Raw genomic sequence first — 24,528 nt, 5'->3', positions numbered from 1 at the left:
GACCCCAGAGACACAGAGGCAGATCTCAGAACCCAGCTGCTTTCAGCAGAATTGCGTCTGGTCCCCGGAGTAGGTTACCAGTGCCAGGCCACCCCAGGCAGGAAAGGGTGCTGTCCCTCCACCTGCTTCCCCTTGGTGGCTTGGTGGCTGCCATCCTCCAGAGGCCACTGGACAGTCAGGTTTGGGCCCATAGTGGCGAGACACGTGGGGTCTTATGGGATGGGGGTGGAATTGCCCTTTCCGCCCCACCCCAACGAGACCCCTGGTCGCCACCCACCAAAGGCCTCCCTGGCTCCTGATCAAGCTGCTTAATGGCCACATCCCAGAGACTCATGAACAAATATCGGAACCCAGCAGGTTTTGACAGAAATCCCTCCAGATTTAATTGTTAAAATTTCGGAACTCCGAAATCGTGTGGCCACTACTGCAGCCGCATGACATCATTTGTTATTCATAATCAGCAACAGAAAACAAATTGTCTACGGTTGCCTTTTTGGCAGATCTGAGTGTTGGTAAAATCCCAAATAATAATGGTGGGTCTGGTGTCAAAATATTGAATGTAATCAAAGTAGAGAGAGAGAAATGTGGAAATCACCTGCCCCATAGTTAGGGGGAGGGTTTGGGATGGGGGTATACTGGGGTTTTTGGTGGTGGAAAATAGGGACTGGTGAAGGGACGGGTGTTTCATCATTGTATGACTGAGACTTAAACCCGAAAGCTTCGTAACTGCTTTCATGGTGATGCAATAAATAAATTTATAAAAAGGAAAGAAAAAAGTAATGCAGAGTTCATGCCCAATTCAATCAGCCTAATCATTGGCTGAATAAATAGCAATACTCCTACATAAAAAAAAAAACACATGTGTGTGACTCCAAGTTTTCTAAATGAAACCCCTTGTCTCCAAAGGTAATTTTATAGTAACTGTCAGTTTACTGTAAACAAAGAGTACTTCCCAACACTTCTGAATGTTGCAGCTCCCTCTCTAATGTCACCACCCTAATCTCTAAGATGCTCTGTAGCACATATATAAATATATCCACTGCTAGTCTTCATAAGGGTAGGTCAGGAAAGATACTATCGAGAATAGAATACCAGGAATATTACCCTTCGGAATCCTGTGAGCAGGTCACACTAAAGTTTAAGGCGCACACCTACAACTCAACTTGGGATATGTAATTTCTTTTATTGGGGGGGTTGGTATCCTTGGCTTTTTCCACTCTGGAGAAGTCCATATTCTCTCTTGAGCACATTCCTCTCACTCATTAATATTTAAACTATGTTACATCTCTCTCTCAATTTTTTTAAAGAAAATGAAAGATGTGCATATGCTGCCTGAGCCCATGTGCTGCTTGCACCCACGTGGCAGAGCACATGTGGTGCCCGAGCACATGTGTCGCCCGCATCTCCCCTCTTGAGATGTGTACTTTCATGCTTTTGTGTCTAATGCTAGGATGAGTGTAGGGGCTCTCTCCGCCCTTGGAGAAGCCTGTGTTCTCTCTTGAGTATGTTACTCTCTCTCTCACTCTCTCCCCCCTCCACACCTTAAAAATCCTCCAAATAAAATCTGTTTATTTCAAAAGAAAAGAAAATGAAAGATAAGGACTAGGATCAGAGCTCATAACCACATGGCTCTATCCTAAGCATCTGAGAGAATCCAGTGAGAAAAAACTGGCACACCCTTCTGCAAACAGAGTGTCTAACCAGAGGAAAGAATCTCCTGGGGAGCCATTAACTGATCTGAGGATAGACTGGGCACCCCCTGCACCAACACACACACACCCCAATAGGTGGTACACACTCCCATAGGTGGTATAGAGAGAGAGAGATGAAAGAAGGTAATGGATAGCAACAAAGAATGACAAACCTTTGGTCTTGAATTACAAGACAGGATTCCACATAGAGGTGGGAAGAATGGGGAGTGAAGAGGAAAGACAAAGGTGAACTAAGGAGTAAAACTGAATTCTGATGCAGGGTCTTGGGCACTTTGGTGGTGCTTTGTGGAACAGTTCCTTTGGTAACTGTATATCAAGACCATAAACATTAACACTGTTGTTGCCATGTGACCTAAATCACAGTTCTTCAGCCTTTTACACCGCTAACCAAGGAAAATAAGAGAAGTATTTCATGGGCCAGCTGAAAGCTAAGATAGAAACAAAAAACAACTCTGAATAATATATCATTTATTATACCCAGTATTATAAAATTACAATTTGCATTGGTGAGACATCTGCTGCTTTTTAGGGTTTAGCCACAGGAAATTTCTGTGAACCAGCACAGGGTCCCAGATAGCAGGAGGAAAATCAGAGACCTAAACTATAATAATTAAAGAGTACAGTTAATGTGCTACGGGCAAAACTGGTGATGGTACAGAGAAAAAGTACATGGGTTAAGAAACTTGCCTGCATGCTTATGAGCTCAACTCAATTGGTCTTGATTTTCACACTCAGCAAAGTTAAAGTTCCACATACCACAAGTGCCTTTATACTCCTACAAATCTTAAAGACCGGGTATTTAACCTCTTGTGAAGAAATACATTTCATAGGGACTGTAACGTGAATTCTAGATTCAGTCATTTCCGTCCCAGCTGGCTGCTCTTAAAGAGGTTCAAAGATTATAACTTTAGATGGTTTTTCAGCTACAGGAGACCACATCCAGAACTGCTTAGGGTCCACTCCCAGCCTGATGCTCAAGGCACCAGGAGGCATTGCCAGAGACTGAACCAAGCCACCCATATGCAGAGCATGGGCCCACATCCTTTAAACTATCTCCCTGCCCTTTTCTGCAGTCCTTTAGGTTCTCAAATAACTATGGTATATAAGTCAAAGTTCCTTTATGCCATTCTCCACTGTATGCTTCTCTCCTCAAGAGTGCCATTCTAGTCAGCCTGGTCTCCTACACTTACAAACCAAGCTACCTCTTCCTCACAGCCTTCAGACTTGCTCTTCCCTCTAGAAATACTCTACTGTGGCTGTCCACATTTCTTACTTCCTTCAAAGTTTTACTCAAATATCACTTCATCAGAGAGACTTTCACCTATATTCTTGAGTATTTATATGCATGGCATACTTTATTGAATCTTCCTATCACAATCTCTTCCTTGCACTTATGGAATGATAAGGATGGTTAGGAAAGTAAGAACATAGGATCTAGATTTTACCATCATATCTTTACGCCAAATTAAACACTTCTCATCACCTGCATAATAATTATTTACTATTTACTGTATGCCCCCAAGTCCTGCTAGATATAACTGTTGTTAGAACAGACACCTACTTCTCTATTCTCTATAGCCCCCCTTTGCATAGTATAGAAACTATCAATAAATAACCCATGAATAAATGACAAAAAATAATCAAGAGACCTTTTCCTTTCCAAAAAGAATATTACCTTAATATGTATGAGTAAAGGTGCTAACTGAATGAGGTCATGGTTGTTCCCTATAGTGTCTTCAAAGCCACTTCTGCTCCTAAAGTCTCCAAGTTCTCATTATTTCTATTAAACTCCAAAGAGAAAATTTAAATTTGATGCATGAATTTACACTGTGATTTTACTTACTCTTGACTGGCAGCTGCATTAAAGGTCCTTAAAACTCTAAGCATATTAAAAAGGTAAAGGCCCTCCCGTTGATCGTCGATTTGCTCGAGCGGGCCCAGTAACGTCTCCATTGGAGACTTTGTTGTTACTGTGTCTGGCATATCCAATACTCTCGGTAGCTTGCCAGGCTCTCCGAGAGGGGCGGAGGAATCGAACTCCATGTTGGCCACTTGTAAGGCGAACGCCCTACCCGCTGTGCTATCGCTCCAGCCCAAGCATATTATTGTTGAGTATTGTTGCATCCAAAGATACAGATGAAGCTAGCTTTAACCAAATAGTATGAATATCTGGAGGAAGGGGTCTCTTTCAATACCCTATTTCTTGTGGTCCCTAGGCATATAAGACCTCCCACTGAGTCCTGTGCCCGTAAAAACATCACTGTTTATATAAAGAAGAATGGAGGACTCATTGAGACAGATAAATAAAATAAACATGAGCAACATGGCAGCCACCTGGTGGCTTACTTACTCCACAACTTCGTACTTTTCGACATCTAAATGACTGCTTGACTTAGTCTGCTTTAGGCTTACATTCCGAAAAACTACACCTAAAGAAATAAAGCTAGACAAGAACTCTACACAAGGCATAAGCAGTTGGAAGAAACACTCCAGGAGTAAACTAGCTACAATTGTGTAATGCTAACTTTTGCATAACTAAAAAAATTCACAGTTATTGGAAAGATATGAAATATATTTATTATAATTATAATATATAATATAATATTATATATATATTACTTATCAACAAATAAGTATTTAGAATCATTGTAAATCTCTATCAAACAGTTGCGCAGTGATGAAGTAAAGCAAGAGTTACTGATTAAATTGTAGTGACCCATTCCTAACAATGTAATCTAATCCTTAAAATAAAGACAATTTAATGCCTTCACATGTCCATATGTTTTCTAATGATGCCACTGCTGTCAGTATGCTACAGGAGTGCTTCTTAGGAGATAGTAATGACAAAGCACATCATTGGGAAGGCAATTATATGCAGTACTAACCATTTTACAATGGCCATATGGGCTGTATTTTAACAACGTAATTTCAAAATCAGCCTGAGCATACATATTTCTTTGTCCTAAATCCCAGGTACACCATTTAAAATGAAATAAGAGTACATATGAAATATGGGAAGCAGATGTAAAAATCTACAACAAGAATGCTAAAACAATGTTCTTCAGTATACAATAGAAGATACACACTGCATAAAGTGAGAGTGACACCCATCTCTACCATCCCATATTCACCTTATATTTCCTTAACTGAAAACATCACAACAAACCAACACAAGGAGACGGAAAGACACATGGAAATGTCAAGAACAACAAAATACTGGATGGTGCCCTATGATCTGCCTTGGTGGTAAAATGCCTGCCTTGCATGTGCTAGAGCATAAGTTAAATCCCCAGTTCTGCAATGTTGAATGTGATCACTGGTAATATCATTGTAATCCACAGTTCCACAATAAGTGCAACTTCTAGCACATTGCAATTAAGTATATTGTGCAATCCCAGGAAATCAAAACAACAAAAAGGGAAGGGAAGGGGATTACTTTTTAAAACACACATTTCCCATTTAATCATTCACAATATAATATAAGACCAGCCGTAGAGGTATTCTATTTTTTACAGCTCATATTTTATACAAATATATAAAACTCAGGGTAAGAGAATGTCTTTTTAAAGTATGAGTTTAAAAATCTAATATACCAGATTTTTATAGCTGTATTTAAAGCACAAAAGGAGATATTTTGACTTGGGTCTCTGTAGGATCACAAATTCAGTTAAAAACAGAACTCTATTTCCATTTTAGATTTACAAAAGTACATTACTGTAGTAGTCAGATAGAGGGTTAAGATTGCATGTCTCCCAGCAGGGTGATTTTTAAGAAGTAACTATCACCCATCTTCAAAAAAGAGAGAGACTTTTCACACAAGTTTTTAACTTTATTGATTTTCATATATACTCAGAAATCTTGAAATATCAAATCCAATGAGAATTCATTTTTATCCCTCTCTTCCTCGCTTCTCCCGCTGGCCTCCCTCTCCATGGCTAATGATGGTCATCAGACAGGTGTGAAAACTGAAATCCTAAAGAATGACCTGTGGAGCTACCTGGGTCCAAGAATAGAAGAAAGTCTCAGAGCATACACACTAATTTCAGGTTGGGACTTCCACTAGAAATGAATTGGTTACATTCATTCTTCGAGCATAAATAAACCTCTAAAGAGCAAAATGGAGGAAATTGGGAGAACAATTTAAAAATGTCCTTTTATAGAATAATCAAAAGAAACAATGAAACAGAAAATAATGGACTATTTGAGTCACTGGATATCTTCAATATATATACATATGTACATATATACGTGTATATTATATCTTTGGTAAAAACCAACAGACTTTTTCTACCTATGAAAGTATGTTTGTATTGTGGAAATCACTAAGGTATAAGAACTATTCACAGCAAAGCCTATCTAGCTACTCGTGGCATATTAGATATGCCAAAAACAGTAGCAATAATGGGTCTCATTCCTCTGACCCTGGAAGAGCATTCAATACCATTGGGAAAGTAATTAAGAGTAAGGAGAGGCTGCTAAAATCTCAGGGCTGGGACGAATGGAGACGTTACTGGTTCCCACTCGAGCAAATTAATGAACAATGGAGTGACAGTGATACAGTGATATACATCAAGAAAACTAAAGAACTATTTAGTATATTGCTTCAACAGTAAGTCTGGAGTTAAAAATTAATAAATAAAAACCTGGCAATAGGTCTGACTTACAATCAAATTAATTGCCAACAGAATCTGAAATAGATTAAAAACAGACAAAACAAAATACTTAGAAATCTATAGCAGAAAATAAAGTTATAGCCACATTAACCAAGAAAGAACATGCCAGTCTCTCCTCCAATTTTATAATCCAGATTTTGTGAGAAATCAGCAAGCTAACTATGAGGTTTAGTAACTGACACAGTAACCCTCAATATTGTAAGCCTGATAAACACTGCCTATTGAAAAGACTACAAATTTATCTTATAACTGAGACCTAACTGGAGGGGGGGATATGCAGAAGGGAACAATGGAAAAAAAACAGAAATGTCAAGAAAAAATATGCTACACATGGTATTTGTACAAGTGTACATCTGTATGAGTCGCAAACACCTGTAAAATTCCAGTTTCTTATATGAAAATTTTAAAACTTCCCCATAGACAAGGCACTCTCCCTTCCTCACTCATCCTATTGCAAAACCTAGAAAAATCAGGACAATTTTTCAGCCAAAACTGAGAACAAAATGTCATCTATTAGAAAACCATTTGCTACTTCTCACAAAACATATCCACATTAAAAAGAGTGGGTAAAGGTGACAAACACAAGCTCTCAGGTCAGGCAGAAAATGCCACATTTCCTGCGTCTCTTGCCCTCATACTAAGCTTGAACAATTTACTTAACCTCTGGGCTTAAGTTTTTAACCTGTAAAACTGGGATGATTCATGTTTTTGTAGTGTTGCTATAATGAGAAAATTAATGTAAAACGTTGAGTACAACATGTGGTACAGACTGACCAACAAACAGTAGCTCTCTTCTCAAAAATTTATTTTCATGAAATCTTTGGGGAAACTTACAAGACTGACTGAGTACTCACTATGCATGGATAATTGAAAAAAGTAACAATTCTGAGAGCCTCAAATATTACAAGGATATATACAGGGCAAGTACAGAACATATAAAAAATCAAGAACCACCCCCTCCCAAAAGAAGACAACAGGGCACACTGAGTCATGGTCAATGCTTTAAAAATTCCTGTGGGCAGACTCCAAGGTCTCAAACCATAAAAACATCATTGCTGAAATATAAAGCACTGTCAAAGCATAAAAGTAAAGCATATCTTTGAATAAATTATCATTATTATCAGCTACAGGTATAGAGAAATCACGGTCACGGTCCTCCCATTGTTCATCGATTTGCTCGAGCGGGCCCACTAACATCTCCATTTTTGAGACTTGTTACTGTGTTTGGCATATGGAATACGTCACGGGTAGCTTGCCAGGCTCTGTAACTGAGATAAATACAAGAATGTCTTTACTGGGTAGGTTTTTGAATCTGAATGAATCAAAATGAAATGCCAGAGTGCTAAAATATTTAATGATTTTTTTATATTTATTTATTGACTCATTGTGGGAAGAGTGACAAAGCTTTCAGGTTTAAGACTCTGTCATACAATGATCAAACAACTTTCCCTTCACCAGTACTTATTTTTCACCAGCAAGAACCCCAATATACCCCCCTCCCACCCCAATATTTAATGATTTTTAAAAAGTGATCAAGGAAGCTACAAGATTTAAAAACAATTACATTCCCTCAACTGAAGGTGACCTGAAACAATCTGGTCCATTTCTATACTAGACTAATAAAACTAATTTTAAAACAACACAACTGTCTAACACAGCAGGTTTCAACATTCAGGTGTGAAATCGCACTTTCCAGCATGGGGCTGAATTATCCCCCTGTTTCTCACCTGTAATTATCATTTGCTCCCTCCCCAGGTGGCCCTCTGCCATCACATATCCTCCTGGCTCACATCTGGAAGTACAGACTCCTCTGGGGCCTCATATGCAATGAGGGTGAGAGGGAGGACAAAAACAAAAACTCCATACTGGCTTAGACAACTTCGGAGACAGCTATTTTTAACACAATAAAAAGCAATTTGGTATAACTAAAACACCCTTTGTCTCTATGGCTAAGTATTTTTCAAAATAAAAAGAATAAATTTACTTCACAGTTCCTGCGGAGGTTAGCCTCTTCCATTAAAGCCTATTCCAAAAATTTACCAAAGAATCTTTCATCAGTTAAGAGGGCATAATTAGATGTTTTGATTAAAGCATTTTCCTCCCCTGGTTAACAAGATATAACAGATGTCACCGACTTCCCTAATAACAATACAGCCCTGTATTTGGCATCTTAACAATTTTAAAACTGAACTGTCATAGAGAAAAAAATAACAGCAAGGGTGTCGCTTGTACAATCAAGACTCTGAAGTGGTTATGACATGCCAGGACTCCCCAATGGAACAGATATGGAAATCATATTCTGTATTCATAGCCACAAGCCCTCCTTCGCAAGCATGTGAAAACTAACCTCTGAAATCTGAATGATGCAGGCTTATTCAAATCACCACCAATTATTCCTGGAAGCATTGACCAAGTGAGGTATGAAACCTGAACAGAAAATGCAAATCTCACATTCTCTTCCCAGAGCTTAGGGAACAACACATGAAGAAGAGTGTATGCAATGCCCATCTACGGAGAGGCACACTACCAAACTCCCAGAATCCTGCAGAGAGGAATAGTGTATTTGATTTTTAAAACGAGTGAAAGAACTTGTATTTTTCACACAGTGAGATTCCCCTGGTGCATTTAATACAATTTACCAAAAATTCGATTTACACCAATTTTGTCAACATTTCAATACAGAGTGTAACCAGAGATAGGCCTGCATTTTAAATGAAAGGCAGTCTTTCTGATTTAAGTTCAACTCAAATATCCTGGCTAAACAACTCTATTAATGACACGAAGTCCTATTTCTAAAGACTGCTCAGCCCCTTTGTCAGTTGCATGTGTTATTTATAAGACAGTATATCAATCATACCTACCGCTTATTATTTCCTACCTAAGTTCTTTGGTCTGCAAAACTAATACATTTCATTGCCACTGCATATCTAAATAATACTTGATAAAAGATTAATAAAATAGGTTCTCTGCAACCACATACACACTCAGAGAAATTTATCAATGTCTTTTTATTTGCATATTTGGCTGACTGCCCCATGCAGCAAACATGTAAAGCACAATGTTCAGGTATTCTGGTTTATGGTTTGCATTTAATTCAGGGTGTCAATCTGCTTCTGTTTTAATTACATTCATCTTGATATGTTATTACGATCTTATGAAAACTTCTTTTCATTGCATGAATGGTTATAAATATACACACACGACAGTTGTTATAAATTTTCTGGTTCAGCAATAAAAACATGCAAGATGCCTCAAATAACACACCATGTGAACTTAATATTTTGAGTCTTTCTTTTTCAACCATGCACCGAAGTTCACTTGTTTCAAATATTTTATCAATACTGACAAAGTTCTCTGAGGTTCTCTAGATTTCCAGGCAGAAGAAATAATTTATCAACATTTACATTAAGAGCTTAAGCGAGCCACATTAAAGTCACCTATATCCAAGATAATCACTTCGTATTTCTATGAGACATGCAATTACGAGAAATTTTCCTACCATCATCCTAGTATTTACTTTTTATTTTACATCCTCATCACCAAGATGAAAAGAGAATTTCAAAAGACTAATGTACAGAGAAAGGCCAATAAGGTACAGAGAGAAGTAGAGTGTTTTTCAAGTATCTTAATACTGAGTAACAATTAGAAAATCACTTGGGTGACACACAAGGTGTTTTATAATCAAAGCTCATCCTCACTTTTTAAAACCTCCTTCCACTCGATTCTAGGGAATCAAAGAACTGAGGATTAAGGCAGTCTCCTAGTTTCATAGAGTTTCATAGAGAGTCTCTAACTTCCAGTGAAATCTTGAGCAAGTCAATCAATCCCTCTGGATTGTTTTCATTTGCAAAATGAGAGGCAGGACTACATCACTAAAGACAACTTTGAGGTATCTCCAATGTCACTCAAGGCTTACAAAGTACATCAGACTACAATGGTTAGAGTGAAAAGAAACAAAAGACTGCTCTAGAAAAATGAGGTCCTAACTCCTACCTCAGCTGGCTTCTAACTCTACCACTCCCCAATTCACGCTGGGGATCACACACATGATCTCTACAAAATGTTCTATGGATTTAACTACATCCCTAGCCCCTGAGTCTCTACCTTAAGGATAACACCATCTGAAGACATTGTTCACATATTAATCTCAAACCTGTAATTTTTACAAAAAACCAAACTGATCATCATAATGAGGAAGGATCACTAAGTCCATCAAGCATAACTGAATAGAGATCCTAAGAAGCAAATGTCGACAGCAAACATTAATAGCAAAACTGGATCCTCTTCTTTCCTCTTTTCAAAAGACTAAAATATCATTGCCATGGGAAATTTTGCAAAACTTTTTAATGCTTTGTTGAAGCTGTGCATATTGGAGGGACGGCATGGGGACAACAAAGAAAATGACAACTTTCAGGTATTTTCATAACTTGACTTAAACTCTGTCCCAGATTCAGAATTTCACTACTGCTAAAAGAATCAGATTTCTATCTGTATAACCCAGAACAACTAATTGTCTTCAAAGACTGACCTTCTGTATCCAACTCAGGTGATTTCAAAATACTCAGTTAATAGCAATCTCACAGGAGCTGCAATCTGAAGTCTTTCTGCCAAGAATGAATCCCAACCTTTACTAACTATACTCCATTACCTACAAACTATGGGTTTTTTCCTCTTCTCCTCTGAGACTTGTAATTTATGAAACTTTGACTTTTGAGGAATTTGAAGCTACCAAGGAGGTAAAAAGGAGGTATGAGTTACAGTGAGAGGCTAAAATAATATAAAATCTTTAAAACTTATTTTGAGATAACAAAATCTTTTTAAACTATATCTGTATATAGTTTGTAAGTTGTGCTATTCGAGCAAACACTAATTAGTCTTCAGATATGAATGAGAAATCAGATGAGCTATTCTAACAATTCTCAAGAAAACTGGCAAATAATTTTTCCTCACAACACCAACATCAGAATATCTCAAATAGACTCACTGAAATTCAAAGTCACATTTTATCCACCACTTCTTAAATCCATTACCCTTTATTAACCTTAACTTTAATATTATTTTGATCGCTCTATCTCAGGAAGGGGAGGGAAGGAAGGAAAAGTGTAGTAAGGAAGGAGCAGGCAGGAGGAGAATCAAATTGGATCCCCAAAGATCAAACTGTCATACATATGAATATGTGAAATAAATACTTTCAAAGTAGGCAGCAATATATATGATTTCAGATTTCAGATCCCTTATAAAGGATGGCATCAGAAACCTGAGGATGACTGAGACAGAAGCCTGTAATTGCCTAGTGTTGTGCTAAACAATCCAGGCACTAGAATTCACTCCTTTTCCTTAGTTACTAACAGCATAAAAAGTTTTCTTTTCAGTGGTGTGTGTCTCACCAGTCTTAAATTCAATGATTCCCCTTCTACGGTCAGTATCTACATTCACCTATTCATGAAACAGGTACATATTTTATAAAGAAAACAGTCTGACTTAGTTACCAATCCCCCTAAATTATTTGTGTTCCTCTAAAGTCTTGGGTTTCACCAAACTACCATATTACCCTCCCAATCTTCAATTATCTGAGTTTTCAAATCTACCTGATTTTCCCCCCAGAACTTTCTCATATGAATAGCTGCTATCCTATTACCAAATTTTGTCTGCTGTATCTACAGATTATTTGGTTTAATCCAAACCCTGAGAAAAAATGAGTTTTCCTAAGGAGGAAAAACAAACAAACATGACACACTTTTACAATGTTAGGCTGTATTTAGTATACTGAGCACCATTAAAACAGAGTAATATATAATAAAATATACTTATAAAAATATATAAAACATAATATACAAAAAACTAACTCACCATTTCTTCACCCTCTGAAAGTAGGAAATGTGTGCACATGTATGTGCACACACTCCATTAAAAAGTGCTGTAGCAGGCTGGAAAAATAGTACAGGAGGGAAGGCACTTGCAGTATATGTAATTATTTATGCTACAACCCTAGTTTGATTCCCAGGACTGCATATGGTCCTCCAAGCACTCCCAGGAGTGATCTCTGAACAGAATCAAGCATAGGCCCTCTTCATTACTGGTATGTACCCCTCACCTCAAAAAGAAAAATGGAAGTTCTAAGTTCTATAGAAGGGCCGGGGAGATAACTCAAAGGTGTGGAGTGCATGCTCTGCACACATGAGACCCTGAGTCCAAACCCTGGTACCGATGGGTGTAATCCTGGAGGTCTCTTGAGCACTGAAAAAAACAGCTGGACTGGCCAACAGTCATAGGGAATGAACTCCCAGCCCTCTGGGCAATGCTTAGGAGCTCCTACCTCTGGAAAAATAAAGGGGGTGCCAGAGATATTTTATCCAAATCATATATATATAGCAAATGTGACCTAAATTTTTCCTAACAGCAATCATCAATATTATTGTCCCTATCAGGAGACTATTTCTAATCTAACACGCTTTCAAGCTAAATAATCACCACTTCTGACAGTATACAGAACTTTATAGAAGAATATTAGATTTTATCATATGATAACCCTCTTTGAATTGTGTTCAACACATTTTCACCTTTTTTATTGGTGATGATGTGCTGTTGTGGAGACCATACCCAGTAGTCCTGGAAGTCCAAGAATGTGATGTTAAGGGTCAAATCCAAAGTCTCTGAGGCACTACCACTTGAGCTATATTTCTATTCCTAGTGCCGTCATCTTTTTTTTTCTTTGAGAGTGAAAGCTAGAAATCAACATTCTCAAAAAAAAAAAAAATCAAAGCCTAATCACTAACTTAGGGATTCAGTTTTTAAACTTGCAGAATCATTTATATCCTGCCTACTTTCAAAAGAAATGAAGTGGTTCAGCTCAGCTTACACAAGTCACATGTAATCATCTTATCACTAGCTTCAGCCTCCTTTCACATAAATACTCCTTTACAGTAAAATACCAAAATTCATAAAGTACTATAAAATACTCTAATTTATAACCAAGTATTTTATTCACACTTCTGCAAACTTTCTCATCACTTAGAAACACCTCAGATCTCAAGCTATGCACACTTTCAGAAGTGAAAAACAGCAACTCTGCAAATCCCATTCCAAATTTTCCAAGATACAATGTGAGAAATGCAATGAAAACAGTTCTCTGGTGGAAGAAAGGCTCTGACCTTCATAAATAAAGGGGGGGGGAACAGATAATTTGAAACAATTATTTTAGCATAAATGTCAACCTTCTTTCTCACCTAACCTTCTGTCCAAGCTTGTTAAACAGCAGCAATAGGTAAAATCAGACGAGATTAGAGAGGATAAAACATTAGCTAGACAGAAGCTTGGTGATATCAGGATTGACTAATACCACATTCAATACACTGTCCTCCCGTTGCTCAGGGATTTGCTCAAGCAGGCACCAGTAATGTCTCCATTGTGAGGCTTGTTGTTACGGTGTCTGGCATATTGAATACGTCACGGGGAGCTTGCCAGGCTTTGCCATGTGGGCCGAGATACTCTCGGCACCTTGCCGGGCTCTCCAAGAGGGCTGGAGGAATTGAACCTGGGCCGACCGAGTCGGCCGGCTGTGTGCAAGGCAAACGCCCTACCCGCTGTCCTATCTCTCTAGCCCAACCACACTCAAAGAACTATTAATAGGAAAAACTCACTAATATTCACCTCAGGGTAAGTTTATTAACAATCAGTGAAAAAGCTGACCCCAGGCAGGAAAAGGGAGCTGACACTAATCACCATTATTTACAACTCACATGCCCCCAGCAACTCCTGCTTGAGCAGCAGCCTCTACTCTAACTTCAAACTTCTGTGCCAGGTTTCTCTGGTTCCTTTCATCAGCCCACTTATTCTACACTCAGACCAAGTTCTCAGATCTGAAAGGAACTTTGCAGCATCTCCCACAATGAATTATGTATTGAAAGTACCCTGTGGTGAACTAAATTTTGGAAATTAAGCACATCACCTCACCTATTTTGGCTTTAATAATTCAAAATCATATAATAAAAACCGACTTTTGGCAGAACAAGAAATAAAAACCCACTTTTGGCAGGACAAGTCAACCACTTATTCTTATTTCACCAATTAAATGCCTAAATTATTTGAGGAATAATAACTTTTTTTTTCTTTTTTGGCAGTAGAAGAAGCACAACCCGTGGGCATTCGGCAGAACTATGTTTCTTTCCAGCTCGGTACCTTTGCTAGGAAAATACTGTAAACTCCTCCATTACTGGATAGAGAAAGTCATTCTTTTAGAGAGTAACATCCCAAGATTACTCAACGTAGTTAGGCAGTCAAACCTGGACAATGAGTCTTCACAAGTCTAATAACTCTCTAGTACACTGTACTTCCACAACTTTGTACAATTTCCTTGCCTGCCCCCCCCCCAAGTATTCATCAAATATCTCACTTGTCTATTTCAGTGCCTCCTTCACTATTCCCTTTAAGGATGATTTCCTCATCATCTACTCATCCCCTTTCTGTCCACACACATCCTTCAACCTTCCAAGTTCTATCTTCCCCCACAGTCTTCTCTTACACTTCAGCTTATTCCACTACCCCTTTTCCAAAAACCTGTTGCACTTTCTTAGCATTAAGCACTCAAGCACCTGTTTCAAAACAGAAAGGTGCTGTACATACTATAGGTTTCTTTCTATTCTTCTGGTAGTACACACTACCTGCACATATCAAGCACTCCATAAAACCTGCTGACTGATAAAACAAATATAATTAATGGTGCATTTTAAACAACTGAATAAATGAGATCTGACCACAGTAAATTATGTAAGTCTATTAACACTGAATGTAATAAGTAAAACAAATTCTAAACAACCTATTTAGCCTACTAACATGTGAGCAAGCCCAAGAAATAAAGATCACATGAAAGTGTTGTGTCATCCTCTAATCACCAGAAATGGGTCTTCCTTTTTTTCTCACAAACCTACATCTGCTAATGCCACCAGTTTCATCTTTACTTTCTTGAGCAACTGTATAGAAGATGGTTACTCCCAGGATCCAGAGGACAACAGAGGAGAAAGGGGAAAATAATAAATGGTAAAGTCAAATTTCCAGCCATGGTGCTCAAAGAACTTCCTAAGCAAGGTTGCAGAGAAATCCAAATAATCGCAAAAGTTATATTGTGAAAAAAAAGTTATATTGTGAGCACATCTAAGTCATGCCCAGTAAGGTGACCCTAATCTTTCCGTTTAAACTTTGTTAGCTGGGAGATATATTGTTTGTTTTCCTTTTATAAATGAGGCATGATATCTGGGGACAATTACTCTCAGGCTATCATTCAAAGAACATCCAAATAAACAATTCACCATGCAAATGGTGACTCTACTTCTCAAATGCTATTGAAAAGAGAACCAAGTTAAACCTTAGCCTCCTCACCTACCCTCTCATCTATCAGGAGACTCTTCACAAGCACATACTTGAACTTCAGGGCACAATTACTCATGACAAGTGTCCCTGTAGAATATTAAATTCCCCCAGCCAGTGTCTTCATTGCCTGTAAACTACCCCCAAGGCTTTCATAATCTTCAATAAGAATTCAACAACAAAGAAATTGATCATTAAGCAAGTTTCACTCCAGTATTAGTAAAACCAAAGTTGGACTGGAAAAATTTGTTTCCATGTTGCAGTATGAGTTTAGAGTCTCTGCTTTAAAAGGGAGACTGAAATCAGCTATTCAGGATAAAAATCATGAGTAATGCTTCCATTACCACTCAAAGTATGCTACTCCACAGTTAGGCAGAACTCTGCTGCTCTGAACCAGCATTAAGTTACCTGCCTAGCTTTGCAAGTCAACATTTCTGATTTCTTATCATAATTGAAAACAGCCTTAATACCTGGTGACAACTGTTTTAATTTCTAAACAGAAGGCACACAAACAGCTTATACGTAGGGTAACTTTGAGGAACTGTAATAATCCTTATCACTTATAAGCACATAATATACACTTTTGCCTAAGTTGCCTGTATCCTAATAAGCTTTCATATTTCTTGATGAGTTCAGTAAATGTTCCAGAAAGAGTGCAGTAATATACCAGAATAGTCTTATTTTCACCATCTCTAAACACATATATTTAACCACACAGGATGGCCACTAAAGTGAGAGCAGCAAACGGATCTTTCATTTCCCAAAGGGAATCTTTATGAAGATTTTTGTTCCCACAATTGTTAATCTTTACCATTTTTTAAAATGGTCTTCCTATAAGGTTGAGCCTCTTAAATGGAAACAAAATATCGGATATTAGGAAACTGTTAATCATTTATTTAGATGAGATACTAGTGTTTGAGGATTTGGATTTCTTTTTGTTGTTGGTTCTTCCTTAGAGTCTTTACCATTCAGAGATATAGAAACATTTAAATTCTCTTAGATCACATCTGCAAAAGAGGGAGTAAATGGGATTCAGAGGAAATGACATGAGACATGAGTCAGTAGTCTTTGAAAATTGGGTATATTTTTCTATTTTTATATATTAATTTTTTCTATCAAGTTTTAAGGTAACTTTTGAAAAATCAGGACCTATTAGACTCAGAGATACACACGTGATATTTAGTTATGAAGGTAGCAATCAGCTAACCTAATTAGCCTGGGTGGGAAATCCAGAAAAGTTCCAGAAAAAATAAAGAAATGAAATGTCATTAATTTATTATTTTTAGTCAGCCCCTCTTCAACAGACCCATTTATTAAAAAATAAAAACATCAAAAACAGCTGCCTAAGTTATAGCTTTACTTGGTCTTCAAAAATGTTCATGGAAATCAGTAGGTCTTTTTTGCTCACAGATAAGGACCAGCCACACAGTAGCCACTAATACCAAGCACAAAGCAGAACCACTTGTAACCAGCTGTTACAAATACTGTTCCAAACCAAGCCCAGCTAGCAATGATGAATCAAAATCTAGGCAGTATTTTCACTCCGCCATTTCAATTCCTATTTTAAAGCTAGAGAGATACAGAGAGAATGAGACAGAAAGAGGTCACACTGTACCTCCCACCTTGGTAAAGTTAAAGTCACAGTTAGAATTACCTTAATAAGTGGTGAATCTCAATGCTCAAAACAACTGCTTAAGACTCACTTTAGCCAGTAAAGCACCAAGTTCAAGAACCAAAGAGGAACTTATTCACTCACTCACATCCAAGTCCATGGCTACCAATACCACCAGCAACCCCTCCTTCCTTCCCCAACCACTGGACACCTCCCACCACCAGCATCTTCAAGACAGTTCAAACTGCAAAGAACACCACTGCAAGAAGGCTTTTTAAAAATATATACATATATTTAAGTCTGACACCTAAATACACAGAACCAGAGATCTAAACCTTTACAGTTACTGAATGTGAGATTTAAGCTGTCATTAACAAAGCTTGCATTTGAGCATGTCAAACAATACCAGAATAAGAGCAAAAAACCCAAAAGCAAAGGAGAAAGTTTCCTTCAGGAACCTCAAACCATCACATCAGAAACCAACTGCTATCTTGGTTTTGTTTAAGCCAGCCACACCAACTCTGCAGAATCTCAAAGCCTTTGGTATGGTGTGTTGGGGATGGGGACAGGGAAGCAGGGGGATGGGAGGGGGGAGGGGGAAGCAGGTTGTATTTATAGAGGCCAATGACCAATGCCAGCACCAAATCAGATCTGTCCAGGAAGAGTTTCCCCCTGACCTCTGGACAGTCTCTCTCTAGCCACCCTTCCTCCACCCCCACCCCCTAGCACACACACACACACACACACACACACACACACACACACACACACACAAGCTGGTTAGCTGGCAGGAAAATGTGCATTTGGAAATCAACACTGCAGGTGCCCACAGCATAAAGAAACACACACACACACAGAAATACACACGCACAAAGCCAATCAGGAAAAAAAGAAGAAAGAAAACACGCAAAATAAGGAAAGGGAGAGGGTGACAAGTCCTTCAGATACCAGCTAGGATTTAATTCCTTCCTACCACCAGTCCTCCCTGGTGTACCTTTCTCTGTCTTTTCACCAAATTGCTCATGTACAAACACACTCGCACACACACGCACACACTCATACACACACGTGTGTGTATGTGTATAGGGGTAGGTATAATTAACCCCTTCTGAAACAGAGCTCCATACAGCACAGAGCTGTTTCATCCTTTCCTCTTCTTTCCCCTCCCTCTATTCTCCCGACCAGGAGAAAACGCCCCCTTCCCCAATCGCAAAAATAAAATAAAATCAAAGACAGGGGAAGGGAGTGCCACGAAAAAAAGAGGGAAAAAAACCACCAACAACCAACAACCCCATCCGTCTCCGGACCCGGGGACACCCGGGAAAGGTACATCCTCTCTCGATACACACACGGACATATGGCTCTGTCGAAAGCACACAGAGAACCGTCCACAGGCGCCCCAAACCCAGCAAAGCGACTTCCACCAGCCAAGGAGCCATGATTGGGGAGGGAGAGAAGGATGGGGTGGGGGCAGAGCTTTCCGGGGAGGGGGGCGCATTGTTGTGATGCCTGAACCCCTTTCTCTCTGCCCATCTGCTGCGGAGGGGGTGCAGGGAGGGGGCGCAGAGGAAAGGCGAACGAGTGCCACAAATCCAGGAGAGCAGCAAACGGCTCGGCGATCCCCTCGCCCGCGGCTCCGCCGGCGCCCCGGGCTCCCCTCCACTCGCCCCCACCCCCAACAATAAGATCTCCGCCTCGCCAGACCGACAGACCGACAGACCGACAGACCCACTAGACAGACCGGAGAGCGGCGCGGGAGGCGGCAGAGCCGGGCGCCGCCGAGTGGGGTCGCGCATAAAGGGGAAACGGGGGTGGGGGGGTGGGGAGGGGGGTCCCCCTTACCTCCAGCGCTTCAAAAGTGACAAAGCTGGTCATGGCAAATCCATCAATGATGTCCTCTTCGGCCGACGTGGACTCCCGCCGCTTCCTCCGCGGGGGTCTGGGCCGGGACGGGGCGGAGGACGGGGGCTTCCCATTGTCTTCCTTGTCGGAGCCCGACGACGAGGCGAGCGAGGGCGCCCGGGTCCGGCCGGCCCCGCCGCCGCCGGCCGCGCCGGCCCCCAGCCCGCCCCGGGAGCGCCTCTCCCGGTCTCGCTGCGACCGCGACCGCCGCTTCTTGCGGAGTCCATGGCCCCGCGTCGGGCCGTCCATGGCTCTGCCGCGCCGCCGGGGTCTCCCCGCCCGCCGCCCGCCCGCCAGCCACCGGCTCCGGCCGCACGGGAGGAAAAAAAAAAAAAAAAGAGAGAGAAATTGACACGAGCCCTTCCCTCCTCCCGAGGGGGGGCTCGGCTTCCCTCGGCCCCGAGCCGGGCGCGAGGGGAGACGGCGGCCGAAAGAAGGGAGCGGGGAAGAAAGAGCGGAGAAAGGGAAGGGGGGAAGGGGCGGAGAGAGGGAGGGGGCCGGCCGCGAGGGCGACAGGCGAGGCGCCCAAGTGCGGGGCTCCCCGCCGCACCGAGGGGTCGGTCGGAGCTGCCGGGCGCCGCGCCGAGCAAAGTAATGGCTGAAGGCACGGGTCTCCTTCCGAGGGGGGCGCCGGGGGGGGGGAATAATAATAACTCGCCCAGCAGGCAATAAATCAGAATAGCGGAATGCTTTGATCAAGAGACGGGGAGGCTCCGGGGAGCCCTCCCCGCGGCCATGCGCCGCGCCCCCGCCCCGTCCACGCCGGCGCTGCCCCCCCACCCCCACTGGAGACGCGGGTTCCGAAGAGGGCCGCGGGAAAGTGGGGGGCAATGAACTTCACCCGCCCCTCGGGCCGGAACACCCCCCGCCGCCGCCGCCGCCGCTCGCTGGCTCGCACACGCCTCCGAGGAAACTCACTCGCAGGCTCCCAAATTGTTCGGCGAGGCGCCCAGGGCGGCTGGCGCGCGACCCGACCGGCACGAGACCCCCCAGAGAGGGCGGCGGGGCCGGGCGACCATTCGGAGGGGAGAGGGCGACACCGGCCGGGCCGGAGGAGGCGGGCGCTGGACGAGGATGAAGGAGGATGCGGGAGCAGTTCAGGGGGGTTTGCTTGTCGGTGCCGGAGGGGGACGGAGAGGGCGCCGGGCGCCCGAGAAGCCGACCCTGACGCGGCCACCCACACCCCCTCGCCTCCAAAAAAAAATGTTGTTGTTGTTGTTGTTCTTTCTTTTTTTCTTTCCTTCCCCTCCCAGTCCCGGAGAAGAGGTCACCCTTCCTCCAGAAGGGGAGGGGGCGAGTCCGTCGACGAGGAAAGCAGAGGGAGAGCTCCAAGGCGAGAGACACCACCGGAGTGCTTGTGTCGCCGCCGCCGCCGCCGCCTCTTCTCTTCAGCCGGAGGGAGAAGCGCCGCCAGGAAGCGCCGGGAACGCCGGTCTCGCCGCCGCTAACGCTGCCGCCGCCGCCGCCGCGAGAGCCCCGAGCCGGAGGGTGCACGGCGTGTCCCCGGGCGGCTGCAGCGGGAGCCCGGGCACGGCCCCATCCTCCGCCCGCCCGGCTCGCTCAGCTCCCGCTCCTCCCCCGCCGCGGCCGGCCCACCACCACCGCCGCCGCCGCCGCCGCCGCCGCCGCCCGCCTCAGCCCCGTCGCGCGCGCGCGCGCGCGCCCGCGTCCCCGCCCGGCCCGCGCACCGCGCGCTCCCGGCCCCGCGGCCTCGGCCGGCTGGATCACGTGGCCCGCCGGGCTCCCTCCTCCCCCGCCCCCTCCCCAGTTGTAGAGTGTGTAGACAGCAAAAGGCTGGGGGCTGGCCGCGCTCGCGAGCCCAGGGCATGCGCGCTGGGGCGACCGGGCCTGCGCACTGGGGGCGGCGGGGGGGGAGCCGGGAGGGGGCGGGGGGCGCGCGAGGGGGGCGGGGGCCGACCCGCCCGCGTGGGGGTCGGCGGCGAGCGACCCCCGCGGAGTTGGCGCGCCGGGGCTCGGCCAGACGAGCGGCGGGGGACGCGTGCGGGCCGCTGTCTCGGTCCGCTCCGCGCGCCCTGCACCGCGCCCCCCCCCACTCACCCCCCGAACGCTCCTCGGGACACTTGTGCCTCGACCTCCCACGCCAGGCCCGCCTCTCTCGCCTGCTCCGCGGCCCTCCGGATGCCCTTCCCCGGGGCGACCTGCCTGGCGCGGGAAAGAGGGGTTTTTAGGGGGAACGGCTCGGGGCTCCCCTCGGAGGGGGGCGTGACTGGAGGCCACGGGGAAGGCGGCGGGTGCCCGAGCGCGGGCCTCTGCTCCGCGCCGCGGCTTGGGGAGAGCCTCTGGGCAGAGTTCGAAACTTTTCCCCCACGTGGTGGCACAGCGCGTGGCCGAGTGACCCCGCGCCCACACGACCTCTGGGCCCTGCTCCCTTTCAAGCGGAGCCCCCTTGGGATGCTCGAGGCAGCAACGGGAGCCCGGCGCGCGAGGCCAAGGAGCCGCTGGGGGCCGAACTTGAACCTGGGCTGCCGGGGCGGGCGAGGGGGGCGGGGCCGGGGAGGCGGCGGGGATGCCTTTAGACGCCGGGAACTCTGCCTGAACTCTCCACTGACTCCTTTGGGGTGGGGGAGGGCTGGAGGGTACCCGGGTTTTCGGATCACTGCCCCTCCTCCCGCTGCAATGTAGTTGAGGCGATCTATTTAGTGCTAAAACGCAGCCTACCACCCAGAATTGATCGATAAAGGCGACCAACCTCTGTGGGTAAAATAACCACTTTTTTTTCTGGGAGCATTGGACTTGGTCCCTATCCGAAAGAAGCCTACAACCTTTTCTCAACCAAGCTGTTAAACACCCGCTTCACTTTCTGTCCAGGCACAGAAACAAGGCGGCAGATGATCCCATTGCTTCCAGTAGACTACACTTGGGGAGAGAAAAAATAAATAAAGGAACCGCAATAGACTTTTGTAACTACATCGCTCGCACTAGGTCGGGTACCATTTTAGACACTTTGTGCATGGTTTCTCTTTGGATTCTAAATCTGCAAGTTTTCGTCGGATTACTGGAAGTCAAGAAAAGTAAGAACATTGGTAACCTAACATACCCAATATTGATTAATTTATTCAATGAACAATTATTAGGTTCTACTATGTACCAGCCACCTTTCTAGAAGATGGGAATGCCGCTATAAACAAGAAGGGTTTTGGATCTTCCCTTCTAGTTTGAACGTTCTGAAAAGCAATATGAAAATATTGCCCTTTCTGGCAATTCAATGATCATTGCCTTGTTTTAACTCACTCGTTTAGTGTCCCCAATCCTGGACCCCATGTCTGAACCTTTAAATCTTTCAGCGGAATGTTAGGAGAAGGCCAGGAGCAAGAACAAAAAGGAGCAACCAGTGAACTGTGACTAAGACTTGAGCTTTATGCCTATCCAGGGAACAAACCATTTGACCTTAGGCAAGATTCTTAAATGACTAGTTTTCTTATCTGTAAATCAAAGAGGACTATTTAAATGTTCAGAAAGTTCCCTTTCAGGTCTAACACTGACCTTGTCAAAGATGACATCTTTTCAAATTGTGTGCTTTATTTCTTGACAACAGTGACTGGTATATCGAATTTGATTCCGCTTTTTTAGGAACACAATGCCACCTTCCACATTTACCAACATAAAATAGCTGTGCTGTCCTTAAAGCAATTAGCTAAAACTGTATGTCCTGTTACTGTTTCTTCTGTATTCACTTCTATCTTATTTTCCCAGCTATTGCTGAAATCTACCCTCAAGTTATCAAGCTCATACCTACCACAAAAAAAGGTGATTTATAATTGAAAGCAGGGTCTGGACTTATTTTTAGGGTTCTTAAGAAAGTAAAAGATGTCAAATTCTGATAAGCTTTAAGAAAAACTGAGACCAATGTTGCAATTACAGTCACTTTTCAACAACTTTGGGGGTTGGGTTGAGGAAAGTGTGAAATTGGCAGATATAATAAAATGTATAATATTAGTGACTTTCCAGAGTAGCCTTTGGCAGTCCTGTCTTTAAAGAGTAATATCTGGTAGGGGGGAAAATGGATGGTAATACTCTGCATCCAAGAACCTTGCCTCTGGCAAGAGTAATTTGCAAATGCATTTTGGGATAATGTTTGAATGATTTTTTTTTCCAGGGTCCAAGTATAATGCACACCAGAATTGGTAATGCCATTTGGGTTAGAGTTTCAGCTTTCTTTCATCAGAGAATTAAAATTTTTTGTGCATTATATTGCCCATATTTGTTTCTCATTCTTCCATAGTGTTCAAATTGTTAGAGCTATTGATTAATAACCACCATATAAAAAGCTAAAAACATTTTATGTGAGACGTTGTTCTTAGAAGCATTAAAATTGTATCTAAGTCATAAATTTTAAGAAAGTTTTTATTCTACCTATGTAACAGTTGAGTAAACTGAGTCATAAAGCTAAGTATTGGTGGCACAACTGTTTAGGGACAAGCTGAATTTGGTCTAAGTGACTCCAAAACTTGTTCTTTTAGCCAGTTGTGCCAAGATGCAATCCATCAGAATAACTCCTCAAGAAATAAAATCCTGTTAATTAAGTACAATATCGACACGGGTTTAGTTCCCAGTAACCCACATGGTCCTCATAGACCCACTAGAATGATCCCTGAGTACAGAGCCAGAAGTAAGCCCTAAGTACCATTGGATATGGCCTTCAAACAAAATTAAAAGTAACACTATATATTATGATAGTGGAACTCTACATAGTAAACCAGAGTAAAGCATAGCATGTCATCAGATTTCTTACTAGGTAGAAAGCTAAGCTTAAACTCATAATGGCCAATTTGAATAATCTCATAATACATAACAGCATGGTCTTAGATGAATCCTTTTCCTAAATATTATAGTTGATAATGAATAGAGCTACCAATACTATTGCAAAAGAGAGTGCAGTTTAATTTTAATTTTATTTTATTTTATAATTTCTGGCCACATCCAGCAGATGCTCAGCGGTTACTCCTGGATCTGCACTCAGGAATTACTCCTGCTGGTGCTAGGGGGACCATAAGGGATACCCAGAATCAAAGTAATGGGCAAGGTGTAAATATAGATAGTACCCGCTGTCCTGTATCTCTGGCCCCAGAAACTGTATGTTTAGTAGAGAAAATTCTCAGTTTTGAGATATGCAACAGAAGAAAACACGTTTGTATTCTGGAATAAAATACTTAAAGTAGTCTGGAGATAGCTTCGTATAATCTTTAGATGAATTGATGATTAATTTTCAAACTATGTCTGAAACATTCAGTCTTTGCTAGAGAAT

General features: G+C 42.7%; 1 protein-coding gene across 5 annotated transcripts in view; it reads right to left on the bottom strand.

Moving 5' to 3' along the window:
- The window catches only part of AUTS2 (activator of transcription and developmental regulator AUTS2), a 1,241,040-nt gene extending 1,221,489 nt beyond the window's left edge, over positions 1-19,551 (bottom strand). For 4 of the 5 annotated variants that reach the window (XM_056137725.1, XM_056137727.1, XM_056137726.1 and 1 more), the window contains exon 1: positions 19,203-19,551. In XM_056137725.1, coding sequence (XP_055993700.1) covers positions 19,203-19,511 — 309 coding nt within the window. In that variant the 5' untranslated portion in view covers positions 19,512-19,551. The remainder of the gene's footprint in view (positions 1-19,202) is intronic. The other variant, XM_056137729.1, reaches the window with a different exon arrangement.
- Between the last annotated feature and the right edge of the window lie 4,977 nt (positions 19,552-24,528).

The sequence above is a fragment of the Sorex fumeus genome, unplaced genomic scaffold, assembly GCF_029834395.1.
Source record: "Sorex fumeus unplaced genomic scaffold, SorFum_2.1 ptg000126l, whole genome shotgun sequence".
Lineage (NCBI taxonomy): Eukaryota > Metazoa > Chordata > Mammalia > Eulipotyphla > Soricidae > Sorex > Sorex fumeus.
The sequence above is the reverse complement of the archived record's forward strand: the minus strand, read 5'-3'. Positions and strand labels throughout refer to the sequence as shown.